This window comes from Sus scrofa, chromosome 6 (assembly GCF_000003025.6).
Source record: "Sus scrofa isolate TJ Tabasco breed Duroc chromosome 6, Sscrofa11.1, whole genome shotgun sequence".
In the NCBI taxonomy this organism is placed as follows: Eukaryota; Metazoa; Chordata; class Mammalia; order Artiodactyla; family Suidae; genus Sus; species Sus scrofa.
In genome coordinates this window covers 159,155,214-159,180,387 of record NC_010448.4, presented here as the reverse complement: position 1 = coordinate 159,180,387, position 25,174 = coordinate 159,155,214, and the positions used below count along the sequence as shown (strand labels likewise).

Here is a 25,174-nt window from a genome sequence, read left to right as displayed (position 1 = left end):
CTCACCTGTGAATGGAGGCAACAGGCCTTCTTCTCTTGCAGGGTTGCGAAGATCAGAGAGTGACGTGAAGATGAGAGAGTAAATCAGGATGCGGCAACCCAAGCCTGTGAAAGGCCCAGAGCCTTTGCATGAGCCATTCATTCATTCAGGGCCCTGGTAATTCAAGTTGAACAAGGAGTTCCAAGTTTGAGTTATTTATCCTTTTCCCGCTCTAGCAGGAGGGCAGCCGGCTAAGGTAGCCGTGGATGCTCTGCCCACGGGCCACAGCGGGTACGGAGGAGAGCCTTGCTGGGCAGTGGAGGTGCCAAGTACCACCTAAACCCAGCCAGACCGCATTCTATCTCCCAAGACCCTGGCGCCAACCGGTGTTGCTTCAGCTGCTCGTAGTTAATGCGCCTTTACTTGGAAACATTTTCAGCTCCTGAGAGCAGGACAGGGCTCACCGTTCACCTCCCTCCCCGCCCTTGTCTCCTTGCGACTGGGATCCGCATGCACCCTGCTCCCAGCCCAATTTATCGCCCTTCAAGGCTCACCAGGCTGTGGGCCCAGGGCCAACGTGGCAGGGCCGGTGCGTGCCGAGAACTTTTCCGGGAAGGGGCCCGGGAGGGTCTTGGCGGGCAGCCCGTTAGCCAAGGCTTAGGACCCCTGGATGGGAGAGTGAACCGATAGGTACTCATGCCTGGAGCGGTTGCAAAACCCTCTGTCGGGAGGAAGAAACAGCTCAGAGGCACTTGGTGGAAGGGGGGCCCTCTGCCCGGCCCTCCTTTCAGGTGCTGGGGCCTCGAGGGGGTCCCATTCCACTTCGGAAGGCTGGGAACGAGGAAGCGCTTCGGACTAGACACCCCGCCTCCCCAGTCTCCCGGGGTGGGGGTGGGGGGCGTGGTACGGCGGCCCCTCGGAGCAGAGAGCGGGGTGAGGGGTCCGCGCGGCGGCTCTGCCTCCCGGGGAAGTGGGGCTCGGCCCAGTCCAGCGCGGGGAGGGGCAGGCCCTCCGCTGCCCGCGCCTGCGGGGACCCTACGCCTGTGTCCAGAAGAGGCCGGCGTCCAGCAGATGCACGCGCGGGGGGGGCGAGGGGGAGGCGGGGAGGAGAAAACCCACAACAAAACTTGCGTCGCCGAGAGCACGGCTCGACTTGAATGGCAGGAGCCCGCGCCCGCGGAGCGCAGAGGCGACTCGGAAGAACGCGGTCTGCTGGCAGGGAGCGGCGCGGCGCCGGAGCGCAGCAGGTACCGGGCACGGGAGGCCGGGTGGGCTGAGGGCCCGGGCCGAGCTGAGGAGCGATCGGACTTCCCGCCTGGTCCGGATCGCCCCAGCGGCTGGCCCGGGCGGGGCCGCGCACCTCGCCCCCTCCGCTGGAGCCTTACACTTGGAGGGCACGTCCGGAGAGCTCTTCCTCCGGGGCGCGCCCCTCCGCGATGCCTACCCGGCAGGGGCCTGTTCTTCGGCCAAAGGCTGGTCCCAGCCCCGGGCCCCTCCTGCTGCGCACATCTGGAAAGAATCTGAGGGCGGATGGTGGGGGGGCGGGTGGAAGGATGCGGGCAGACAGGGAATGTGGGGGGCAGGTGGAACCGGGGAAGGGCGAGGACCCCTGTGCTTGGGGCCTGGGCTCAGCGTATGCCCATGCCTTTCCACGTCAGCTCCTTCCAGCTAGCCCACCCTTCGACCTCTTTACAGACAGAGAAACTGAGGCCTAGAGAGAAGCTGAGATCTGCCCCCGGGACGCGCGCACAGGTGAGGCGGAGCCGCTCGGGGCTGGGCTCCTCGGGCCCATGCCGCGCCCTCGCTGAGCACAGCTCTCAGCCGGCGCCCGGTGTCCGTTTGTCCGTCTCTCCAGCTGCCTCCCTGTTGGGACAGCAGGGCTGAGGAGGGGGCAGGAGGGTGGCCCCGGAGCGCGGGCAGCGAGGCCGGAGCGCTCTGGCGAATGCGGTCGAAGCCCCCCGGTTGCAGGTCCGTGAACCGCCGTGGTGCTAGAATACCTGATGCGCCGTCAGGTGGAAGCGGCGGTGAGCTCCTGATGGCCCTGGGGGCTGGGGCGGGGGGCCGTGGGGCCGTGGGGCGGGAGGCAGCTGCAGCCTGAACTTCAAGAGAGGAGCAGAAAACAAGCGTGCGCTCTCAGGGTCCGGGAGGTACAGAGGGATGTGCGCCGGGCGCTTGCTGGGAGGACCATGCAACCTGACCCCCTGCCGTTCAACTTTGGACTGGCGGGGGAAGGCTAAGCGGTGGTGGACCCAGCTGCAGGAGGCACCACGGAAGCCTCCGCTTTTAGGACTCAGGGCCCAGCCTATTCTCAATTAGAATGCAAGTTAAGAAATGTCAGGTTCACTTGAATGCTTTCATGCAATCTTGTGGGAGCATACTTTGCCCCTTTTATCTGAATCTTGGGACAGGTGTGACTACCAGGTGGCACCTTTAGGCCTGGTAGAGTCGGCCGTAAGGGCTCTGACTGTGATCTGCTTAGAACCCTTGATAGTTCCCTATCATCAGTCCCCTAGCCTAATGGCTGATGCCCCCCAGACGTGCACCTCTGCCCCCTGTTTGTCGGGCCTTAAACCCACCTCCCTCTTCCAGCCTCCGATCGCTGGGCCTCCACTCAGGCCCTGCCCTCTGCCCTGAGTGCCTTTCCTCCCTTTGTTCACCTGGAGAACTCCTCCCCAGCCTTCAACACCCGGCCAAGGCTCTGAGCAGGAGTCAGAAGACACAGATTCTAATCCTGGCCTTGCCTTTAAAGTCCTGATCTGCAAACTGAGGGAATCCGACCAGAAAATAATGGAGATCATTTCCAACCCTGCTTTTCCCAAATATATTCCTTCATTTGGCCAACCTGGCCTGAACACCTGCTCCTTGCCTGGGGAGTCAAAGAAGGCTCAGCTGAGCCTTGAAGGGTGCTGTGGGAGGACTAAGGAACTCCCTAAGCCAGCCCAGGGGGCTGGAGCGGTTTCCTGGAACAGGAACGTTTGAATAGGAGCTTGCTGGGGATGGGGAGCCTCTTTGTGCTTGACTTTCCTCACCTGCAAAGTAGAAAGACCAACTCTTAGTCTTGGGTCTTCTGTTATAGTGAATAAGATGCAGCTATTCAGGGCTCAGCCCAGAGCAGGTGATCAGCGGATCTTTACTGAGTTTAAGTGTGGGAGGAAGGTGGTGCTGGGGGCTGAGGCTCTGCCTCCTGATTCGGATCTCCCTCGCCCTTCCTTCTTCCAGTCCTGCCTTAATCCTCTCCTGCCACTTAAGCCGTTCAGGGCCTTGAGCTTTGGTTCCCCAGGGTTGGGGAGGGGACAGGGGATCCCAGGTACTTCCTCAGTAACAGTAACCCCAAGTATGTTGCACTTTGCTGGGTGCCAGTGTCTGCTGGACATGTCATTGATTTAATCCTCGGGAGGAGCTCCCGTCTCCATTACCTAGACTGGTAAACAGGGGCTCAGAGCAGTGACATGACTCAGCCGGGCTCACACAGCAGTCAGGATCGGAACAACCCGCTGCAGACTCAGCTGCCCCTCTCACCCAGCATTATTATCCCTTGTCTGCACCACTGCACAGCCTCTGGGAGCTCCCCACTGGCCCATCCATAAACCTCTCTGTGCCACACTCTGGCTCTTCAGTGGCTTCTCATCTCTCCTAAGGGTCACTCTCCCTAACCTGGCTTTCAAGTTCTTTCTTGGCCTGGACTGTGGCCACTGCCCACTTGCATCTCTCCCTGTCCCGATCCCCACTGGATGGTCTAGTGAGCTTTGTAGAGGTCACAGGGGCTTTCCTCCTGCCCCTGGGCCTTTACACATGCTGACCCTCTTTTGTCTGATACTTATGCTTCATGGTTAGATAAGGCATCACTTTTCCTGGGAAGTTTTCTTGGCCTCAGGCACAGTTAGGTCTCCTCTGGGCCCCTATGGATTCTAGATTCCCTCTATCATAGCTCCGATGACACTGGGATTATAATACAATTTACGCATAATGTCTAGACCAGCCCTGTCCAATAGAAGCATAAAATGAGCCACAAAAGCAAGCCACGTGTGTAATATACAATTTTTTAGGAGCCACATTAAAAAAAAATGAAACAGGTAACGTTTTAACAATGTATTTAACTCAGTATATCCAAAGTATTATCATGTAGTCACTATAAAAATAAATGAGATATTTGATGAGATATCATTACTACTAATGAGATATTTTACATTCTTTTCTTCGTCTTTTTTTTTGCTATTTCTTGGGCCACTCCCTCGGCATATGGAGGTTCCCAGGCTAGGGGTTGAATCGGAGCTGTAGCCACGGGCCTCCAGCATCGCAGGATCCGAGCCGTGTCCGCAACCTACACTGCTTCTCACAGCAATGCTGGATCGTTAACCCACTGAGCAAGGGCAGGGACCGAACCCGCAACCTCATGGTTCCTAGTCGGATTCGTTAACCACTGCGCCATGACGGGAACTCCCTACATTCTTTTTTGTGTTAAGTATTTGATGCACATCTGCTACATTGGTAGCGTCTCTTAATTTAGAGCAGCTGCATTTCAAGGGCTCCATAGCCACATGTGCGCATGTTGGGCAGTGCAGGTGTGAGAGTCCTAAGGGCAGCAGCCACACCTGGTTGTCTCTCTGGGTCCTCAGTGCCCAGCTATACTTGGCCCAGGGAAGGGCCTCACAGCTTTGTGGTTAAGACCCAGGCTGGGAGCTCAGCTTTGTCCCTTAACAGCTGTGTTACATTGGCGGGTCCCACTGGGCCTCCCTCATCTATAAAGCGGTGGTGATAACATTTTCAATATGGCTTGTGATGTTAATATAAATTAAATCTTTTTACAGCTGCAGTTTGATAGATCTTTACAGATACGAAACTGAAGGTGAGGGAGGGAACGTGGCTGGTCTGGTGAGGGCACGGGTTGCACGGGGAGGATCCGTCTCCTTGGCCTCCCGCCCTGATGGAGCTTAGGGCCTGGGCCTGGGCCCACACTCCGCCTCCCGGAGTCCGATCTGCAGTGGGGTCAGGCAGGCAGGGTGGGGAGACTCTGGTTTAGTGCTGGTGGCTCCAGGGGCTGAAGGCTGCTGAGCTAGCTGGGGGGTTGTGATGTGCCATGGGGATGGTGGTCTGTAGCCTGGCCGAGGGTTCATTGCCCGTTTGGTCAGGGCACAGGGCTGGGCTGCACATGCATCGCTCACTGCTGTTGATGGAGCCCGGGAGCTGTGTATGGGGGGGCTCCCTGGTTCCCCGCCGGGTTCTGGGGCCAGTGGTCTGGGCCCGAGTCTATGCAGGCCTTGCGGACCTACCTCTAAGGATCTAGCAAGTCCAGGGGCCGGTCCTCTTCTCTGTCCTCACAGCTTGCTTTCTGGGGCCTTGTGCACCTTGGGACCCCCTTTATTGGGCCCACCCAGTCTGGTGGGCAGTGGTTATTGTCCCGGGGTCTGCTGCTTCCTGCAGACTGACAGCAGGGCCGTCTCCACTTTACCTGTGTCCCCCGTGCCCAGCACAGGGCTTGGGGCAGATGGGCCTCGCCTTAGAGAGCTGGCTGAGCCAACGAGGGAGGCAAAGCCCCCTCTGAAATACCGCAGCCGCCACAGGGCAGAAGGAATTCACAGGAGGCTAGAATCTGCAAATCCTCTTGGAGGAGGGAGGCCTGGGCCTGGGCCGGAAAAGCAGGATCCGGAGCTCCACAGGGAAGGGGAAGAAGAGAGGGTTCTGGGGCGGCCAGTGGTGTGCTTGGGGTGTGATCAGCGCCCATGATCAGATATCAGTGGTAGAGCTAATTAGCATAAGAGCTAACACGTACTGTCTTTTGTCTTTTTTTCAGGGCCGCTCCCGTGGCATATGGAGGTTCCCAGGCTAGGGGTCTACTCGGAGCTGCAGCTGCCAGCCTACACCACAGCCACAGCAACGCAGGATCCGAGCCGAATCTGTGACCTACACCACAGCCCACGGCAACGCCAGATCCTCAACCCACTGAGCGAGGCCAGGGATCAAACCCGCAACCTCACGGCTCCTAGTCGGATTTGTTTCTGCTGCACCACAACAGGAGCTCCAGAGCTAACATGTACTGATCACTTACTGGGTTGAGTACCTACAACCCAGTGACTCTCGTGTCCCCAGTAGGACAGCTCTGGGACCACCCAATAGATTTGTGAGAAAGGTGAGGTTTCAAAGGTGACAAAACTTGCCCAAAGTCCCACAGCTGATAAGAGCCAGAGCCAAGCTCGCAGCCCTGGCTGTCTAGCCCGGAGCCTGCCTTTGTAACCACACAGCAGTGTCATCAACAAGCTCCCAGTTAACCCAGGCCTCCCAGGCCCGGCATTTCGTCAGACCCTTCTCACCAGCCATGATCCCTGATCTAACGTGGGGAGAGAGGCTCAGACCGCGCAGTGTGTGCCCCTGGCCTGGACGCGTGTCACGTACCTGTGTTCATACTTGCTGCACCAGCAATAGCAGTGCTGCATGGCCTAATGGGTGTCAGGTGCTTTGCATCTGCTGTCTTGTTGGCTCCTCCCAGGACCTCGGAGTGGAGACATATTATCTGCATTGTAAGATGAAGAAACTGAGGTTCAGGAGTTCCCGCTGTGGCGCAGTGGTTAACGAATCTGACTAGGAACCATGAGGTTGCGGGTTCGATCCCTGGCTTTGCTCAGTGTGTTAAGGCTCCAGCGTTGCCATGTGCTGAGGTGTAGGTTGCAGATGCAGCTCGGATCCCGTGTTGCTGTGGCTGTGGCGTGTGCTGGCAGCTGCAGCTCCAATTAGACCCACAGCCTGGGAACCTCCATATGCCACAGGTGTGGCCCTAGAAAAGGCAAAAGGACAAAAAAAAAAAAACAAAACCAACCAGAAAACAAAAAACTGAGGCTCAGCAAGGTCAGAGCCCCCAAGTGGTAGAGGGGGGCTTGAACTGGGGTCTGTGTGATCTCAGAGTCAGTGTCCCTGAGCTACCACCTGTCACATCTTAGCACACCACAGAGATGTTTTTAAGTGAGTCCCTATAAAGAGAACTCCAGGGACCAGCCTGGAGCCAAGCCAGGCCCACAGGCTGCGGGGTGATGGAACTCCAGCATCTCTCTCCATGGCAAGAGGCCGGCCCTCTATGCCTCCTCCCTGCTGCCCCAAGGGACCATGCTGGGGCGTGGTCTTCTGCAGGTGGCAGGGGTCATGTGAGCACGGCAGCCCTTGGGGAGGGCAGCTGAGGGTGTAAACAGCAAGAACAGGGCTTGGGAGGTCGTGGGAGCAGCAGCAGCTCCATCACCAAGGACTGCTCTGGGCCGGCCGCTCAGAGACAGAGACAGAGACTGGCTCCCTGCCCGGTGTGGGCGAAAGACACCAGCCCACATTCATAACCCAAGCCAATGCATGCCAAGTCCTGGGTGTTTGGGGGGAACCAAGGGATGCAGAGCCCTGGGGCATCTCAGAGTTATCCCAGGGGAATATAACGCTGGAGGTGGAGGTGTGCAAGCGGGGGTGGGCGTTCCGGGCAGAAGGAACACGTGCAAAGGCCTGGTGGGAGGATCGACTAAATGCACCTGTGTAAGTGGGGCCGATGAGGGGGCAGGTGGGCGAGGGCGAGCGCCACCACCTGAAGATCCTTGAGGGGCAAGCCAGAGAGCATGGACGCGCCCTGCCCGTGCTGGCCCGCCACGGCCTGTGGAGGAGGGTCAGGGCCTCCCAGCACTGCCGGTGCCAGGTCAGGGAGGGCTCAGCGACGTCTAGGCCAAGCCCTGCAAGTGCCAGTTCTTCCTGGGCCTCCACTTTCCTTTCTGTGAAGTGGGAGTACAGATTCCTGGGGGCCAGGCCTGGGGAGGGTTGTGAGAGGCCTTGCAGACCTGCCTCGGGCCAGGGCCTCCCCTCACCCCAACCCTTCCAGAGGGCAGCCCGGAGGGAGTGGGCTGGCTGCCAGCAGATCAGCTGCCTGCCCAGGACGGGTCCGGGGGGGGCTCTTCCTTGTGGCCTGAAGGTCATGTTATGACTTTTGTGGGCCCCACTGCCTGCTGACTCAGGCCCCTCAACCCCGCCTGCAGGCACCATGGCCCAGAGCAGGGCGCTGCTGCTCCTGCTGCTGTTGCCACCGCAGCTGCCACTGGGACTGGTGCTTGCCGTGAGGGCCCCAGGGTTTGGCCGAAGTGGCACCCACAGCCCAAGCCACGAAGAGAACGAATTCGGGGAGGAGGAGCCGGTGCTGGTCCTGAGCCCCCAGGAGCCAGGGCGCGGCCCAGCCACCATCGACTGCCCCCGAGACTGTGCCTGCTCCCAGGAGGGTGTCGTGGACTGTGGCGGCATTGATCTGCGCGAGTTCCCAGGGGACCTGCCTGAGCACACCAACCACCTGTCCCTGCAGGTGAGGCTGGCTGGCGTGGTGCCAGTGGTCACCAGGGCTGTCCCCATCCTGTGGGTCCCATCCCAGAACCCCCCAGCTGCAGCTCTTGCCCATGGCTCCCTACCCCCAGTGCAGGGCGCTAGGGAGGTCAGACTGGGCTGGCTCCACCCCCCGTGGGACATCCTGGGCCAGAGCCCAGTGACATTATAACCTGCTTTGTTTCATGGGAGGAGTCTGGGCTGAGGCCTTTCGGTAGAGTCAGACGCTGTCTTAACAGACAGAGACCTGCCCAGCAGCTGACCCTCTGGACAGACCGTCAGGACACCTCTAATACTGTTACAGGCCGGGAAAATGAGAGCAAAGGGGACCCCCAGAGTGCCCTGGGGCTCAGGGGACAGAGGCTCCCCCCGCTAAGGCACAGGCTAGGTTTCAGAACCTCGAGAAGTGGGACACAGCATTGCAGATGGGGACTCTGGGAGCGCAGGTGCCCCCATGATCCCCCTCGTGTGGCCCAGTAGCGCTGGGGGAGAGGGCGGGGCTAACTCACCCATCTCAGGGGGAGATCAGGCCCAGAGAAGGCAGGTGACTAGCCCATGATCACACAGCCTGGTGGCTGAGGGGAAAAGGGACACGTGGACGACAGAACTTCTTGTTGGTTCATTCATCACACATCTCCTGTGCACCTGCTCTAGGCCTCTGGTCCTGTGCGGGGCATTGGGCATGGAGGGCGGCCTTGGACATGCCCCGCTCTGGAGGTGCTCACAGTCTGTGGGGGAGGCAGAGGCCTCAACAGGTAGAGATGACAGATAAAGACAGAAGGACTAGTGCAGCGAGGCCAGAGCAGCTCCTAACCCAGCCATGATTCAACCCAGGAAGGCTTCTGGAGGAGGTGGTTCCTAACCTGGGTTTTGAAGCATCCAAGGGGAATGAGGTCCACAGGGCCGAGAAAGGGAACCAAAGTGATTTCTGGCTTGGGGGAGGGGAGAATGGGCTGGGGACACCTGTCACCAAGTGAGGACGTGCAGGGAACAGGTCTGGAGGGGAGAGGGTGTTCCAAGTTTGCACTGCCCGCAGATGCCTGTGTGTGGGTGTGTGTGTGTACACGCATGCTCCTAGCAGGGGGAATCACACCTCTGTCATGGTTCCTGCTGTGTCTGCAACGCCTGCCTCTGGGCCTGGCTCAGAGCCAGTCCCCAGGGTCTGCCCATCCAGGGAAGCGGCCAAAGAGGGACTGGCTCCTGGGACCTGGGCTGAGGGTAGGCACAGGCCTCCATAGGGCCGGCGTCCCGGGCACCCACTCTTGCTGCCTCCTCACCGCCCCCTCCCCCTACGCCCCAGAACAACCAGCTGGAGAAGATCTACCCTGGCGAGCTCTCCCGGCTGCATCGGCTGGAGACGCTGAACCTCCAAAACAACCGCCTGACTTCCCGAGGTGAGGGATCGCCCAGAGTCGGGGCCCCGGAGCCCAGGCGGGGAACTGGGGGAGAGCCCTGCCCTGCAGACCCTGGCCTGTGGAAAAGACCAGGCCTGGGCTGGGCTGGGCTGGCATCGGCCCCGTGGCAGAGGGCTCCCTGTGGTTGCCTAACACAGTGGGGTGTTACTGAGACCTGGGAGTTGGATCAGGGGCAGAGGCTTCAGAGCAGCTCAGACTCCAGGGCCTGATGCATCACATACTCTTTGGTTCACAGAAGGCCTTCAGAATCAAAGAGGCATAGAGTCCTCAAAGTTTAGGAAGTTGTTTTTGTTTTGTTTTGTTTTTTTTCCCCTGATGACCAAAATAGTTTGATTTTCATAGAGAATTTGGAAATGCAGAAAATAAAATGGAACAGGAAAAAGCCATTCATGGGAGCCCCTGTTGTGGCTCAGTAGCTTACAAACCTGACTCGTATCCATGAGGGTGCAGGTTTGATGCCTGGCCTCGCTCAGGGGGTTAAGGATCTGGCGTGGCTGTGGCTGTGGCATAGGCTGGCAGCTGTAGCTTCCATTGGACCCCTAGCCTGGGAACTTCCATATGCCCAAATGCAGCCCTAAAGAAAAGAAAAAAAAGTCATTCATAATTCTGCTACTTGGTGTGAATCACTGCTGACATATTTCTTTCCATTTAAAAAATATACCATACTATATACACCATAAGGTTTACCCAATTTAAAGCTCAATCCTTTTTCTTTGTTTTGTTTTTTTGGTCTTTTTGTCTTTTTAGGGCCACACCCACGGTATATGGAGGTTCCCAGGCTAGGAGTCTAATCCGAGCTGTAGCCGCCGGCCTATACCACAGCAACGCCAGATCTGAGCCTCGTCTGCGACCTACACCACAGCTCACGGCAACGTCAGATCCTTAACCCACTGAACGAGGCCAGGGATCGAACCCGCAACCTCATGGTTCCTAGTTGGATTCGTTTCTGCTGCGCCACGACGGAACTCCTTCTTTGTGTTTTTACTCATAGCTGACCTGATGGTATCCATATAATCCAACTACTGTAACTGCTTTGTTTCCTTCAGGAGTTAGCTCAGCAGCATTTCGCATGTTGCTAAAAACTCTCTGTGGCTGTCATTTACGCAGGGTATTCCGCGGAGGGACGGTTTGTGTAACTGTTTCCTCTCGTTAGATAGTTGGATGAGTCCCAGCATCTGAGGGTCTGGGAGCCCAGAGCCGAGTGTCAGAGGCGGGCTGGGCTCCCAGTGACGGCCCCCTTCTGACACAATGCGTACCAGATGAGATAAGGGTGGGCCAGGTGAGGGGGGAACTCAGAGGCCACCGCCCTGCCCTGCCCTGCTGTGAGGATTGGGTACAAAGAGGACTTCTGACCCTCTGGGACCGCCTCCTTCCTAACAGGTCCTCTGCCCCTGATGACCTGACCTAACTGGGCCTGACCTTGGGCTGACCTTATGGGGGCCCATCCCCGCCCAGGCTGCCCTGAGCATCTCTCAGCAGACGCTTCCCACCTGCTCCTCTGAGCTTGGGCCCTGACAGCCCGGGCGGGGCGCTGGGGGGCTGGGAAGGCACCTGCCCCAGGGAGTGCCTCCCTGTCCTGGCAAGTGGGGTGGGTGCGGGGGCGGTCCGTGCTTGCGTGCTCCCCTGCAGCGTCTCCTTCATCCAGGGCTCTGACCGATGCCTGTCCTTTGAAGGGCTCCCGGAGGAGGCGTTTGAGCATCTGACCAACCTCAATTACCTGTATCTGGCCAATAATAAGGTGAGGGGCCCCCAACAGGGTGGGGTCTCGGGGCCTGAGCTCAGGGAGCTTTTACCACGGCCTTTTCCGTGCTGGTGCTGGGTCCCCTTGCTGCTCAGACACGGCCCAGACCCCACACCTTAACCCGGGGCATCAGGGTGGTCAGATAAGGACAGGGGTCAAGGCCTAGAGCCGCCTGGAGGGGACTGAGAGCACATCCCCATGGGAAGGGAGCCCTTGGAGGGCTTCCTAGAGGAGACAGCATCTGAAGGGCCAGGAAGGGTAACAGGATTTCAGCCAGAGGCCTCAGGGGGAGAGAACTGTGGTAGAAGGGACAGCAGAAAGGCACGCAACCTCAAAATATTTGGCCTGTCCCAGGGCTGTCCCGGCCCTTCTCTTTGAACTCTCAGGGCGGCCCGTCTCCTCCCTCGTCTTTAACACCCGTCTACATCCTGGCCATGTCTCCAGCCTCTCCTTTACTCCTACTTGACCCCCAAAGATCCACCTGCCTCCCCAACATCTCCCCCAGAAGTTTAATGGAAGTAGAACCCCTGCTTCCCACCATGGCCCCCAAACCCCAGTCCTCCTATTGTCTCCCCGCCTCTGGAGAGCACCTCTCCGACCATCTGCAGCACCACTGGTCAGAGCCACAGATCCAGGAGGGCCTCTCTTACCCACGTCTGGTCCCATCACAGGCCCTCAGCTCCCCCCGCCCGCAGGCACAGGACCCCCCTCCCGCAGCAGGATGTCCCTGCCTCCTCTTTGCCGCCCCATCTCCTCGGAACAGCCAGATCGGCTTTTCAAAATCTTGCCCTGCTTCTGCCTCTGCATCGTCTCCCCTTCCCACGTGACACCCTCCCATGGCTTCACCTTCAGCCCAGGAGACAACCCACACGTGTCCCTAAGGCCCTTGGGCCTGTGTGGTCTGGGCCCACCTGTCCTTCTTTGCAGCAGCCTGATGTGGGATCTCAGTTCCCAAACCTGGGGTGGAACCGAGCTGCAGCAGTGCAAATACTGAATCCTAACCACTAGACCACCAGGGAACTCCCCCATGTCCCTCTCTTAGCTCATCTTCCCACTGGCTCCTTCATAGTCCACCTGAGGCCTGGCAACCCCCCCTCCACAGGGCCTCTGCTCCCTGCCCCTACCGTGTGGGTGCTCTCCCCGCAGATGGCATTCAGGGTGCCATCATGCCTTCAGGGCCACCTCTTCCCTGACCGCCCAACTCAGTGGTTCTGTCATCAGTCTGTCTGAATTCCCTGCAGAGCAGTGATCACTCTCAGAGACTTGTATTCCTTGTTCAGGACGTAAGCGTTCGGTGGTGGGAGAGGCTGGAGCAGGCGACCTCTGTCTTGTTTCCCGGGACAGGTCCAGTGCCCGGGCCTGTGCCTGGAATATTGTTGACTTGGGGAAGACTATTGAATGAATGGAGGGGGGGACACCGGGGGCTGGGTCTGGGGAAGCGTGGGTGCTCACTGTGACTGCACAGAGGCCCAGTGTCTGGGGGATGTGCGAGGAGAGACCAGGAGAAAGGCAGAGCCGGGGACAGGCTGGGCAGTTTTGCATGCCAAGCTCAGAACGCTATGGAGCCATAGAGGCTCTGCTTTTGTGTCATCGGGCAGTGGGGCAGTTTTCCATTTTAGGAAGATGCCTCTGGTTGCCGGAAGGAGACTCGGATGAGGAGCAGGCCATGTGACTCAGCGCCGGCCTCTGACCCTCCACCGGGTCTTGCTACCCCCACTCTTCCCTTTCCAGTTGACCCTGGCACCCCGGTTCCTGCCAAATGCCCTGATCAGTGTGGACTTTGCAGCCAACTATCTCACCAAGATCTATGGGCTCACCTTTGGCCAGAAGCCAAACTTGAGGTCAGAGGTCGGGGGGCGGGCCTGGGTTTAGCCTGGGGAGAGGGGAGGCCCTGAGGCAGAGGCTTCCGGCCCTGAGTGGGGCCCAGGGACCCAGCCAGGCCCTGAAGGAGGGGTGTGCTGGCCCGTGCAGGCAGGATGCCCCACACTCAGGACTGGGGTGACAGATGCCTGGGGGCTGCAGGGGCACAGGATCTTGGAAGGCTGACACCTAAAGGATGAGGAGGAATCAGCCCAGAGAGTGAGGTCTGGGGAAGGGTGGGGTGTTTTCCTCCTTCCCCAGCTCCTGGTGGAAGAAGCATCTTCCCACAGGCAGAGCCGTCTGGGGCTGAGAGCAGCTTTGGGAGGGGTGAGGCCCACAGCGCAGGTGTGGGAGCGGGGCAGGGTGGGGCTGGGGACGGCAAGGTGCTGACAACCTCTGGGGCCACTTCTGTCCCTGAATCTGTCACCTGGATTCTGTCCATTTCCTGGAGGAGCGCGAGCTGCTGTGTGGCCCCATCCCCCAGGTAAAAAGGCTGGGGCCCAAGAGAGGCCACGCAGCAAGGATGAGCCACAGTGCCTGTGGATGTCTCTTGTTTCTTGTCTTCTCTCCTTCTGGAATGTCAGCTCCATGAGGGCAGGGGCTCCTTGGTTCTGCGCATTGCTGTATCTCCAGGGTCTAGAAGTCCTGGCATGTAGGGGCACTCACTGTATATTTGCTGAGTAAATGAAGGGGCACCCCCCCCCCCCGAGCCAGGACCCTGTGCTGGGCACGGGGGACAAAGAGGTAAAAGGGACAGGCCCTATCTTAAGGCGGTCCCACAGAACTCAGAGTCAGCTGTGTGGGGTTGACAGGGACCTCTGGGCTGCAAGAACCTTGAGGAAGGGTTGGGGTTGGGAAACCCTGTGTCTTCCACTAACACGTGGGTGGGTCCCTGATTCCCCTTGGATATGTGGGGCGGGGGCTGGATTTGGTAGGATCCCAGGTTCTTGAAATGGGAGGAGGGTGCCCTGGGCCCCAGGCCCTCACCTGGGCAAGGTCCGCCTGGAGGCTCACCAGGTGAGCTGTGCTGGGGCCGGGTGGGTGAGGACCTGCGCCTCCTTGCCCAGGTCCGTCTACCTGCACAACAACAAGCTGGCGGACGCCGGGCTGCCGGACAACATGTTCAACGGCTCCAGCAACGTGGAGATCCTCATCCTGTCCAGCAACTTCCTGCGACACGTGCCCAAGCACCTGCCACCTGCCCTCTACAAGCTGCACCTCAAGGTGGGCGGGAGAGGGCAGGGAGGAGCACCGCCAGAGCTGGGACCCGCAGCAGGGGAAGAGCCCAGGCCCACAGGGGGCGCAGGAGCAAGGCTGTGGGGTCTGGGGCCCAGGCCAGCGGGCCCAGCATCCACTGCGGAGAAGCAGGCAGAAGCCTGGCCGCTTGGCTCTCAGCCCCACGCCGAGTACTTCAGTCCTGGGCCGCCTCCCATGGCTCCTGCAGACCCCTCTCCACACCTCATTCCCAGGCTCCGCCCTCGCCCTTCCGCTGTCCCTCACGCTCCCCTCCCCACCGTCCCACCTTCTCAGAACAACAAGCTGGAGAAGATCCCGCCCGGTGTCTTCAGTGAGCTGAGCAACCTGCGTGAGCTGTACCTGCAGAATAACTACCTGACTGATGAGGGCCTGGACAATGAGACCTTCTGGTGAGCCCCTACCTGGGCCCTCGTGTGAGCACGGCACCCCTCCCCAGGCCCCCCTGGCCGGGGCCTTGCCCACCTGCCCCTGGCCTGTTCCCCCAGAGAAGAAATGCTGAGGCTTGTGCTTTTGCTAACATTTCTGCCCCCAGGGTAAGGCCTGTTGAAATTCCGATGAGGCAAGGACGTCTTTGCCGAGGCTGGCTTCTTCTGACAGAATAGAAACTCAAGCATCCTTGTTGAAGGAGTCTGTTTTCAGTTTTTAGGATCCAGGGTTGCCGCAAAAGGCCTTAGTTAAGCAATTAGTCTTCAAATAAACTCCGATGTGCCAGAAATCTTTCTACACCAATACATCACTGAATCAAACCACTGAGAGGCTCTGAGGGCCTCCGGTCAGCTAGTGGCAAAGCTGGGATGAATTAGAGGCAGGTTCCCGGCCTCCTCCCTTGGGGATAATGTTGGAAACAAGTGGGAGTTCCCCGTTGTGGCGCAAGGAGATCCACGGCCTCTTGAGGGCACTGGGACGCAGGTTCGATCCCCAGCCCGGCACAGTGGGTTAAGGATCCCGTGTTGCCGCAGCTGCAGCTTAAGTTGCAGTTGCTGCTCGGATCTGCTCCCTGGCTGGGAACTCCATATGGCGTGGGGCGTCATGGCACCACACAAACAAGAGAGAAAACGTGTGGGCTTCTGCCAACTAGCCTAATAGCCTCCTCCCCCCAGGAAGCTCTCCAGCCTGGAGTACCTGGATCTGTCCAGCAACAATCTGTCGCGGGTCCCCGCGGGGCTGCCCCGCAGCCTGGTGCTGCTGCACCTGGAGAAGAACGCCATCCGGTGCGTGGACGCCGACGTGCTGACCCCCATCCGCAGCCTCGAGTACTTGCTGCTGCACAGCAACCAGCTGCGTGCGCAGGGCATCCACCCTCGGGCCTTCCAGGGCCTCAAGCGGCTGCACACGGTGCACCTGTACAATAACGCGCTGGAGCGCGTGCCCAGCGGCCTGCCCCGGCGCGTGCGTACCCTTATGATCCTACACAACCAGATCACCGGCATCGGCCGCGACGACTTCGCCACCACCTATTTCCTGGAGGAGCTCAACCTCAGCTACAACCGCATCACCAGCGCGCAGGTGCACCGCGACGCCTTCCGCAAGCTGCGCCAGCTGCGCTCGCTGGACCTGTCCGGCAACCGGCTGCACACGCTGCCCCCCGGGCTGCCGCGGAACGTGCACGTGCTGAAGATCAAGCGCAACGAGCTGGCCGCTCTGGCGCGCGGGGCGCTGGCCGGGATGGCCCAGCTGCGGGAGCTCTACCTCACCGGCAACCGGCTGCGCAGCCGGGCCCTGGGCCCCCGCGCCTGGGCCGACCTCGCAGGGCTGCAGGTGAGGGGGAGGGGCCGTGCCTTGTGGATGCTCGGGGTGGGGGGGGGTGTCGGGGGGTTGCTGGCTGCGGAGCCAGGGCGAGGGGCGGGCAGGAGGGCCAGGCCATGAGGGAGGTACCCGCTGGGAAGGCTGGGCCTTAGGGTAGGGGCTGTGCCATGCGGAGGGTCTGGCTGGCTCCGCCCGGCACGGGCGTGCAGGGCAGGGTTCCGCTGGCACGGTTAGACCCAGCTCACCACCCGCAGGGTCTGGCTTAGGATCACTGCGGCCATAAGTGGAGGTCGTGGCTGCATGTGGAGGTGGGGGATATTGTTCAATTGCGGGGGGCTGCAGGGACAGTTCGGGTGGCATGAGAGAATGGAGCTCCCTTAACTGTGGGCCCAGGAATAGGTGCCTGGGCAAGGCTGGGCTTGGAGGAGGAGAGGGCAGTGTCGCTCCTGTGGCTTCAGTCAGAGACAGGAAAGCCATCTGGTGCTGAGAATTGAGTCTCAGTGGTTCCAGGTGACACCTTCTAACTCAGGGAGAGGCTGCAAGGGAACTGGGATGGAAAACCCGGGAGCATCTCTGCCTTCGCCGGCCCCTCTCTCCCAGGCGGCCTGGGACCTTGCCCTTCCCTTCTTCTCAGGGCTCTGCTCAAATCGCGCCTCCTCTTGCCGTCTTCCTTCACCCCCTGTCACCTTCCTCTGCTGCGTTTGTCTTCATAACGCTCATCCCTTCGCATTTGCTTGTCTGTTGCCTGCTGCTCCTGCTACAGGACAAGGGGCCAGCCTTTCAGTCTGCTGTGGTCCCTGCCTGGCCCGGGGCCCTCATTGTGAAGGTGCTGGTACATGCTTGTTGGGAGAGAAGTCAGGATGGGGAGCTGAGGGGAAAGCAGGGGAGAGGCCCTGAGGGTGGGGCAGGGAGGCAGAGCAGAATCCCGAGGGTAGAGCCAGGTGGCAGCCTGGGGGGAGGCCGCTGGCCCTGGAGGAGCAGCCGGGGTCTCTCCTCACCCAGACAGCCCTGCCAGACCCCAGGATCCAACCACCTTTGCCTGTCTCTCTTAAGGGGTCTGCTTAAGGGGCCCAACCCCCGTATACTCACCTCCACACCTGTCCCTCCTGCTGCATCTTCTAACGCGCTGGAGGGGGTGACACCCGCCCCGGTGTGCAGGGGAGATGTGGACGCCGCCCTTGACGTCCCCCTTTCACGCCAACTGCCCCCCCAGTGCCCGTTGTTACTACGCAGCCAACTCTCCCTTCCCAGCTCCCGATTCTCCAGTCCTCTCCATCCCTCCTGCTGGTACCACCAGGTCAAACTACTCCCCTTTCTTGCCTGGACCCCAGCTTCCGGGGCGCTCTCCGTTCCTGTATCCACATGCAATCCGAGGATGTCCGGAGCAAAACATGCTTGCCTTACCCTCCCACCCAGAAGCTTTCCGTGGCTCTCCACTGCCTCTAGAACCCAGACCAGCATCCTTGCCACGGCCTTCAAGGCCTGGTCTGCTTCTGCTCCCAGCTGAGCTTCTTCATTTCCCAGAGGCACTGGGCTTTGCTCATACTGTCCCCTCTGCTGGAAGCACCTTCTCTGCGCTGGTGACACCACCTCCCTCATTCCTTCCACAAGCCTGTACCAGGCCCTCGCCAGGTGCAGACACAGCTCAAGAACCAAGGACCCAGAGCGGAACACGACAGAGCCGGGGTCACTACCCTCCTAGAGCTTACAGTAGACCTAGGACTCAGCTCCAAGGTTACCTCCTCCAGGAAGCCACCAATGACGGGCAGGTTAGATGCCTGCCTGGGGGCGTCCAGTAAGGGGGGGGGGTGTCTGATGGAGCAGATTCTTCCTGACTTTGTTGGGTCTTTCTACAAGCAGATGCTCTTGCCGCTTCAGAGCCTCCACCCGTGCTGGCTGTTATCTACTGCCCAGTCCTGAGGCTGGGTCCGGCCCCTCCACTAGGCTCATTGTCAGAGTGTTCCGCCCATCTCCGCTGCCAGCCTGGCATCCTGAGGAGGGGGCAGAGTCTCAGTGGATTCCATGTCCCCAACACCATGGGCCCTGAGGACGTTTGGAATGCATGAGGATATGCTGGGGGCGTGTGGAAGGAACCCAGCAGGGAGCCCTGCTGGGGTGGGGAGGTGACAGGGAGGGGAGGTGACAGGGAGGCTCTCTAAGGTGCCTGAAGCATGTGCTCTCCTTGTTTTTTTTTTTTTTTTTTGGCTTTTTGCCTTTTCTAGGACTGCTCCCGCAGCATATGGAGGTTCCCAGGCTAAGGGTCAAATCGGAGCTGTAGCCATGGGCCCACGCTAGAGCCACAGCAATGCGGGATCCGAGCCGCGTCTGTGACCTACACCACAGATCAGGGCAACCTCGGATCCTTAACCCACTGAGCAAGGCCAGGGATCGAACCCGCAACCTCATGGTTCCTAGTTGGATTCGTTAACCACTGTGCCACGATGGGGACTCCAGCATGTGCTCCCCTTGAATCCTTTTTTTAAAATTTAATTTTCTTTGTCTTTTTGCCATTTAATTTTTATTTTATATTGGAGTATACTTGATTAATAATATTGTGTTTCAGGTGTGCAGCAAAGGGATTCAGTTATATATATATATGTATATATACACACACACATATATCCATTATTTTTAGAGTCTTTCCCCATATAGGTTATTATAGACTATCAAGTAGCGTTCCCCGTGCTGGGTCCTGGTGAATTATCTATTTTCTGTAGAGTGGTGTGTACCTGTTAATCCCAAATGCCCAAGTTGTCCCTTCCCCCCTTTCCCCCCTTAGTATATAAGTTTGTTTTCTAAGTCTGTTCCCCTTGAATCCTGAGTCTGGATCCTGGCCCCCATTTTCCTGGCCCTGAGCCCCAGCCCGTCAGGGTGAGGAGGGAGCTTAGGGATGAGTGTGAGTGCAGGTGTGTGTGTGTGTGTATGTGGCGGGGGCGAGGAGGATAGGCTGCCAGCCCGAGGGGCAGGCAGTGAGCTGGGCCTGGGCACGTCCAGGTCTCCTGCCTGCTGCAAGTGTGTTCCGTTCCCTGCAAAAACTACCCCCTTTCCCTGGCCACCTGCTTCCTAGACTGTAGACCTGTGGTGACTCTGAGACTGAGCAGCCTAGGACCTGGCTGCCATGCTAGGGTCACCGTGGGCCTTGAACCCTTGCCCCTGTCCCCTGTCCACATGGCTCCTGCGATCTGTGAGTGAGCAGCCCCATCCCCACCCTCATCTGACTCCTGTGGAGTAAGATTTAAGGGCTGGAGGACCCCCTGCCTGTCCTTCTGGGATCTTTAGTCAGACGGGGGTGACAGGTGTGTTGAGGAGAGAGGATTTTGATACCCAGACACCTTGGCCTTGAGGTATATCCACTAGAGCAAGGGTTCGGAGTCGGGGCGCTGGCTAGTTCCCATCTGGAAAAGGGGCTGGTTATAGACCCCACCTCGCAGGGTCGTGTGATTTGGATAGGCTCGGGGTTGGTGGGAGCTTTGCAAGCTGGTAGGCGCTTTGACTCCCCCGGTCCCCCTGCAGCTGCTGGACATCGCCGGGAATCAGCTCACCGAGATCCCCGAGGGGCTCCCGCGGTCACTCGAGTACCTGTACCTGCAGAACAACAAGATCAGTGCCGTGCTCGCCAATGCCTTTGACTCCACACCCAACCTCAAAGGGATCTTCCTCAGGTAGGAGGGGTCCCTGGGGCCCTGCGTGAGCCCCTGGGGTCTGCCCAGCTCCAGTGGGATAGTCCGTGCATCCGGGAAGAGCTTTCGGGTAAAGGTCAGTGTTGGAAGCCTGGCTTTGCTGCCGACCAGCTGTGTGATGTTGGGTACATCACGGAATTCCACAGAGCCTCTGCTCAGCACTCAAGGATGGGGACGTTTCGGGCCAGGCCTGGTGAGGGTCACGTGTTTGTGAAAGGGCTTTGGAAGCTTTAAAAAGCAGTGTGTGTGGGTGTCATCAACGGTCCTGGGGCAGAAAGGGGTCACGGAGGGCACCTTCCCAGTTTACAGCTGGGAAGACTGAGGCCCGGAGAGCACAGGTGATTGCTATGGCCACAGCTGACCAGGCTAGGCCTGGGCCTCAGACCCAGGATAGCAGATGTTCAGGTCCTCACTGGGTTCTGGGGGCTTGGAATGATTCAGGGGACCCAGCTCCCCAAGGAGCTGTGGAGCTTCCTAGCAGCGGAGAAAGGGTGCCTCTTCCTGAGAACCCCAGCCCCTCAAGTCAGAGAGGAGGAGACAGACACGAGAAAAGCAGGGTGTGGGGTCCTGGGCTTTGTGACTCGGGAGGCCTAGGCTGGGTGATGTAGGGGGCAGTGTGACCTGTGCCTCGGTTCCTGTAGGGCACTGAAGTGCAGAGACTTGAAGGGGCCTGAGATCAGAACCCAGCCTCCCTCTTCCCAAGCCCAGGGTGGCCTTGCCTGTGTGGCCCTCCATACTCGGGGCCGAGATGACCCTGGGCTGGCAGCCCAGGAGCCTCAGGCCTTGAGTTTAATGCCAGAGGGCAGCCAGAGAGGAGGTAGAGAGCATATATGGGGACGGCCCTCCCCTTTCTGTACAGGGTCCCCCCTGCCCTCCAGCAGTAGGCGCACTGAGCAGCCTGAGCTCTCGGTGACACACTTTGCCTCCTCTGTGCCTGCCCATGTCGTCCTGGAGGGCCTGTCCCCTCCTCTTTGGTTCTGGGCTGGGTCCGTGTGGGGACAGGTCAGGCTCCTGATGCTGACCCCGCGTGGGTGGCTCGCACAGGTTCAACAAGCTGGCCGTGGGCTCCGTGGTGGACAGCGCCTTCCGGAGGCTGAAGCACCTGCAGGTCTTGGACATAGAAGGCAACTTTGAGTTTGGTGACGTTTCCAAGGACCGGGGCCGGGTGAAGGAGGCTGAGGAGGACGAGGACGAGGACGAGGAGGACGAGGAAAGGCGATAGTGACGGGGCAACTGGATCCGACGTAGGTAGGTGGTCTGTGTGGCCGCTCACCTCACCGGTTTCCTGCTCCTGATCCCAAGCTAGGGTCTTTCTGTCCTTTCTTCACCTTCTGTCCCCTGCGTCGTCATTCATACCAAGTGCGACTCTATCAGAGCCGTTGGTACGCGCGGGCCCTAGATGGAAGGTTGGGTGTGACAGCAAGCCTGCGGGAGGCTGGCATGTGTCTGATGGGACATGCGCAGGGCTGGGATGGTGGAAGCAGGAATGGATGTGGGGACCCGGGCTGTAATCCAAGCCAGAGATGCTGGGAGTGGGCGGGGAGGATGCAGACAAGCGGTGGTGGGGGGGGCCTGAAAGGAGTTGGGGGGTGCAGACTCAAGGGGCCCAAGTCGTCCTGCTGGACATGGGGCGAGGGAGAAGATAAGATCCCGGTTCTAGCTTGGCATTCCAGTGGGTAATTGTGCCAGGAGGTGCATATTTGGTGGGGGGATGTTGAGTTTGGAGGGTGCTGGGGGAGCTACCCAGGGTGGGCTGGATATGTGGGTCTGGGGCTCAGAAGTGAGGTCTGGGCTAGAGGTGGGGATCCAGGCACCATCAGCCTTGAAACAGTTGCTGAGGCCAAGAAGCTTGAGGAGCTCACCTGGGGGCAGTGAGTGAGAGAGGGGGTTGGGATGGGGAGCAGCAGCAGAACTTGGGACAGAGCATCTAGGGAACGGGGCAGGAGAACTGCAGACAGCCGAGGACACAGGGCGAGTACACATTCATGCAGCACAAGCACCCACACATGCACACGGGGCACCCACACATGTATCTGTGCCCATGCACACACCTAAACATACACACATGGACAAAGCACACACTCCAACACGCAGCGCACATGTGCACACACAGACACACATGCATGTGCTCCATCACATGTTTGTTTATTTATTTATTTATTTATTTTTTGCTTTTTAGGGCCACACCCACAGCATGTGGAAGTTCCCAGGCTAGGGGTTAAATCAGAGCTGTAGCTGCCAGCCTACACCACAGCCACACCCATGCAGGATCCAAGCCTTGTCTGCGACCTATATACCACAGCTCACGGCAATGCTGGATCCCCGACCCACTGAGTGAAGCCAGGGATCGAACCCGCATCCGCATGGGTACTAGATGGATTTGTCTGCTCTGTGCCACCACGGGAAATCTCCATCATGTGTTTATAGCTGGACAGATGCACCATTGCACACGTGTGCATGCATGTGAATACATGTGCACATGTCCCCCCAGGCACACATGCCCCTCAGGCACACATGCCCTTGTGTGCACATGTATATAGACACATGCATGTCTACGCACAGGCTTCTCCAGAAGTGGGGGAGAATCAGCTGTGTCAGTGCTGCCGAGATACTGAGGGAGCTGGCGTAGCCAAGAACCTACCAGATTTATCTCCGGTGGATATGAGGTCTCCACGTGGGGAGTGGCTTCAGGGGTGAAGAGGGTGGAGAAAATGGCTGGGAAAGAGTGGATCCAGGGAGTGTAGACAACTCTGTCGAGAAGTTTGGCCATGAAGAGACGAGAGAGGGTGGCTGGAAAGGGGACGTGAAGTTCAGGCAGGCCTCTCTTCACCATCGGCCTTTTTTAAGGAATAGAGCTGGTTTGAATGCTGATGGGAGGGGCCAGTATGGAGGGAGGAGCTAAAGATATAAGAGAGGAGGAGTTCCCATCCTAGCTCAGCAGTTAATGAATCCCACTGGGAACCACGAGGTTGCAGGTTCGATCCCTGGCCTCGCTAAGTGGGTTAAGGATCCGGCATTGCCGTGAGCTGTGGGGTAGGTTGCAGACGAGGCTCGGATCCCGAGTTGCTGTGGCTCTAGTGTAGGCCAGTGGCTACAGCTCCGATTCGACATCTAGCCTGGGAACCTCCATATGCCGCGGGATTGCCCCTAGAAATGGCAAAAAGACAAAAAAAAAAAAAAAAAAGATATAAGAGAGGAGAGCTTGGCTGTAGCCATCCCCTTGGAAACAGGAGGAAGGACTGATTTGGGCAGGAAGGTCAGTGCTTCTTCCACTGAGGCAGGACGGGGGACCGAGGGGCTGCAGGCACATGCAGGTTAGTGGCATGGTGGCTGGATGTGAAGTCACATCGGTCTGAGCTTCTAGCCTTCTGGTTTCTCTGCAGCAGGAGGGACTCAGCGGACCAGAATGGGTGTGGAGACAATGGACGGAGGGGACCCATCCAGGGCTGGGGTTTGGGCCAGGTGTGTGGGGCAGGAGGGAAAAAGGGACAAGGACATTGAGGGTATAGGTGAGAGAGTGACTGCTTCACGGGTCCTGGGGGTCAGGCCGGGAAGGGATGGGGGTGCAGCCAGGGGTTGGTCCCCCCGGGGCATGTTGGAGAGTGGGCACGGTGGTGGTGAGTAGCCAGTGGGGAGTCTCAGAGGGAGCCAAGCTGGGGGCCCTGGGGCCAGGTGGCCAGGGTGTGGCCAGAGGAGGGGCTTCTGGGCCTCTGTGAAGACGTTGAATTGAAGAGAAGCCCGAGGCGGGTTGAGAATGGCAGAGGGAGCTGAGGAAGGGCTTCAGCTGATGACAGAGAGGGGTGCGTGCTGGGGCGCTCTCCGGGCTCAGAGGGCAGGCCCAGAGCCAGTGTCCTCCCAGGGCCCCTTGTCTGCACACCTTGTCCTCAGGCAGAGCCAGGCATCAGCAGCAGGGCGACTGGCTGTTCAGTGTGGCCCTCTCGAGGGTCCCTGTGGGTCCCCAGGAGGAGAGGATCTGCCTCTGCTGGGGACACTGGCCGCCGTCAGGTCTGCTGAGCGGTGCCCTGGGAGAGGCCCCAGGGAAAGGCCAGAGGGACCCAACGGCCCTCCAGTCCCCCCCAGCCCCCACGAGCACCTCCCAGTGGGTGACCTGCTGGCTCGGGGCTCCCAGGGGCAACTCCCCATCATGCCTGCCGTTGTCTGGCCCTCCCAGAGCCCCCTGGGTCGGGGGGCGTCCCCAGCTCGAATCCATCTCCCCCGGCCCCCCTGACTCTCGCATGTCCTGCAGGACGATGGACCGCTGGAGCCTTTCTGCAGCCCGGGCCTGAGCACGTGAGCCATACTCCGCAAATCGCTCACAGACAAGCCCAGCACAGCCCCTGCTGGCCCCTCCATGCACAGACTGGACCCAGTCTCCCATCCCCACCCTTTCCTGCAGCGCATCCACCAGACACAAACAGACACCACACCGCACCCACTCTGCACCCACATCCCCTTCACCCTGAGTCCTGCACCCTCGGGGAAGGGTCTGACCTGTCCTGGCACTCATGGGTGCTGCTCCCTGCCCCATGGATATGCGCGTGCACGGGCGCGTGCGCGCGCACACACACACACACGCGCACACACATGTCATGTGCAAACAGCCCTTCTTGGCAGAAATGACCACAACGGCTCGCCACCTGCTGGTCCATCTATCTCTCGGGGAAGATGCAGAGTTATTTCCGAGCTCTCTGCAGCCAGGCGCCTGTACCCTCTGGAACTCACAAAAGCTGGCTTTTGTTCCTTTCCCTTCATCTGGGGACAGGAACCTCCAGGACTGATGCCCTGGCCCATGCGCCCTGCTCCCCACCACTGGGGCAGTCACTCCCCGCCACACCCTGGCCGGCCCCAGGCATGCCTTTGATGGGCAAGCCCCTCCGAGGCCAGAGGGATGGTCTGGGTGTGCTGGGGGCCGCGGGCCTGCCCTAGGTGGAGATGGAGGGGCTGGCCTGAGCAAGAGCCAAGGGCCCAGCTGCACCGATGAGAGACCTTTTTATTCTTTGGGCCTGAGGGGAGTTCTGGGTACCTTTGGGTTTTTTTTAATTCTTTTTTAAGAAAAAAAATGATAAAGAATTCAAAGCTGATTTTTCTTGTTACAGAAAAGCTAATATAAAAGCATTACCCCTGTCTGGCAGCCTGTGGCCGTGTCTGTGTGTGCTTCCTGCCAGGTG

At 59.2% G+C, this 25,174-nt stretch overlaps 1 protein-coding gene across 2 annotated transcripts; it reads left to right on the top strand.

The window, feature by feature from the left end:
- On the top strand, positions 932–25,137 carry PODN (podocan). Of its 2 annotated transcripts, XM_013999375.2 has the most exons (12): positions 932–1,226; positions 1,675–1,731; positions 7,974–8,290; positions 9,608–9,701; positions 11,396–11,460; positions 13,195–13,304; positions 14,391–14,547; positions 14,854–14,969; positions 15,681–16,338; positions 19,840–19,988; positions 21,051–21,254; positions 24,253–25,137. In XM_013999375.2, exons 3-11 carry the CDS (start codon positions 7,979–7,981, stop codon positions 21,226–21,228), a joined length of 1,839 nt encoding a protein of 612 aa, XP_013854829.1. In that variant the 5' UTR covers positions 932–1,226; positions 1,675–1,731; positions 7,974–7,978; the 3' UTR covers positions 21,229–21,254; positions 24,253–25,137. The 2 variants fall into 2 exon arrangements, with proteins under 2 accessions (XP_013854829.1, XP_013854830.1); XM_013999376.2 differs by lacking the exon at positions 1,675–1,731 and having other exon boundaries at positions 1,086–1,226.

What these genes read in the sequence shown, in the direction of transcription:
- PODN (XM_013999375.2), top strand. Translation starts at nt 7,979, where the DNA reads ATGGCCCAGAGCAGGGCGCTGCTGCTCCTGCTGCTGTTGCCACCGCAG. An exon ending in TGTATCTGGCCAATAATAAG is followed by an intron (nt 11,461 to 13,194) that starts GTGAGGGGCCCC and finishes TTCCCTTTCCAG; the next exon opens with TTGACCCTGGCACCCCGGTT. An exon ending in CCGACCTCGCAGGGCTGCAG is followed by an intron (nt 16,339 to 19,839) that starts GTGAGGGGGAGG and finishes GTCCCCCTGCAG; the next exon opens with CTGCTGGACATCGCCGGGAA.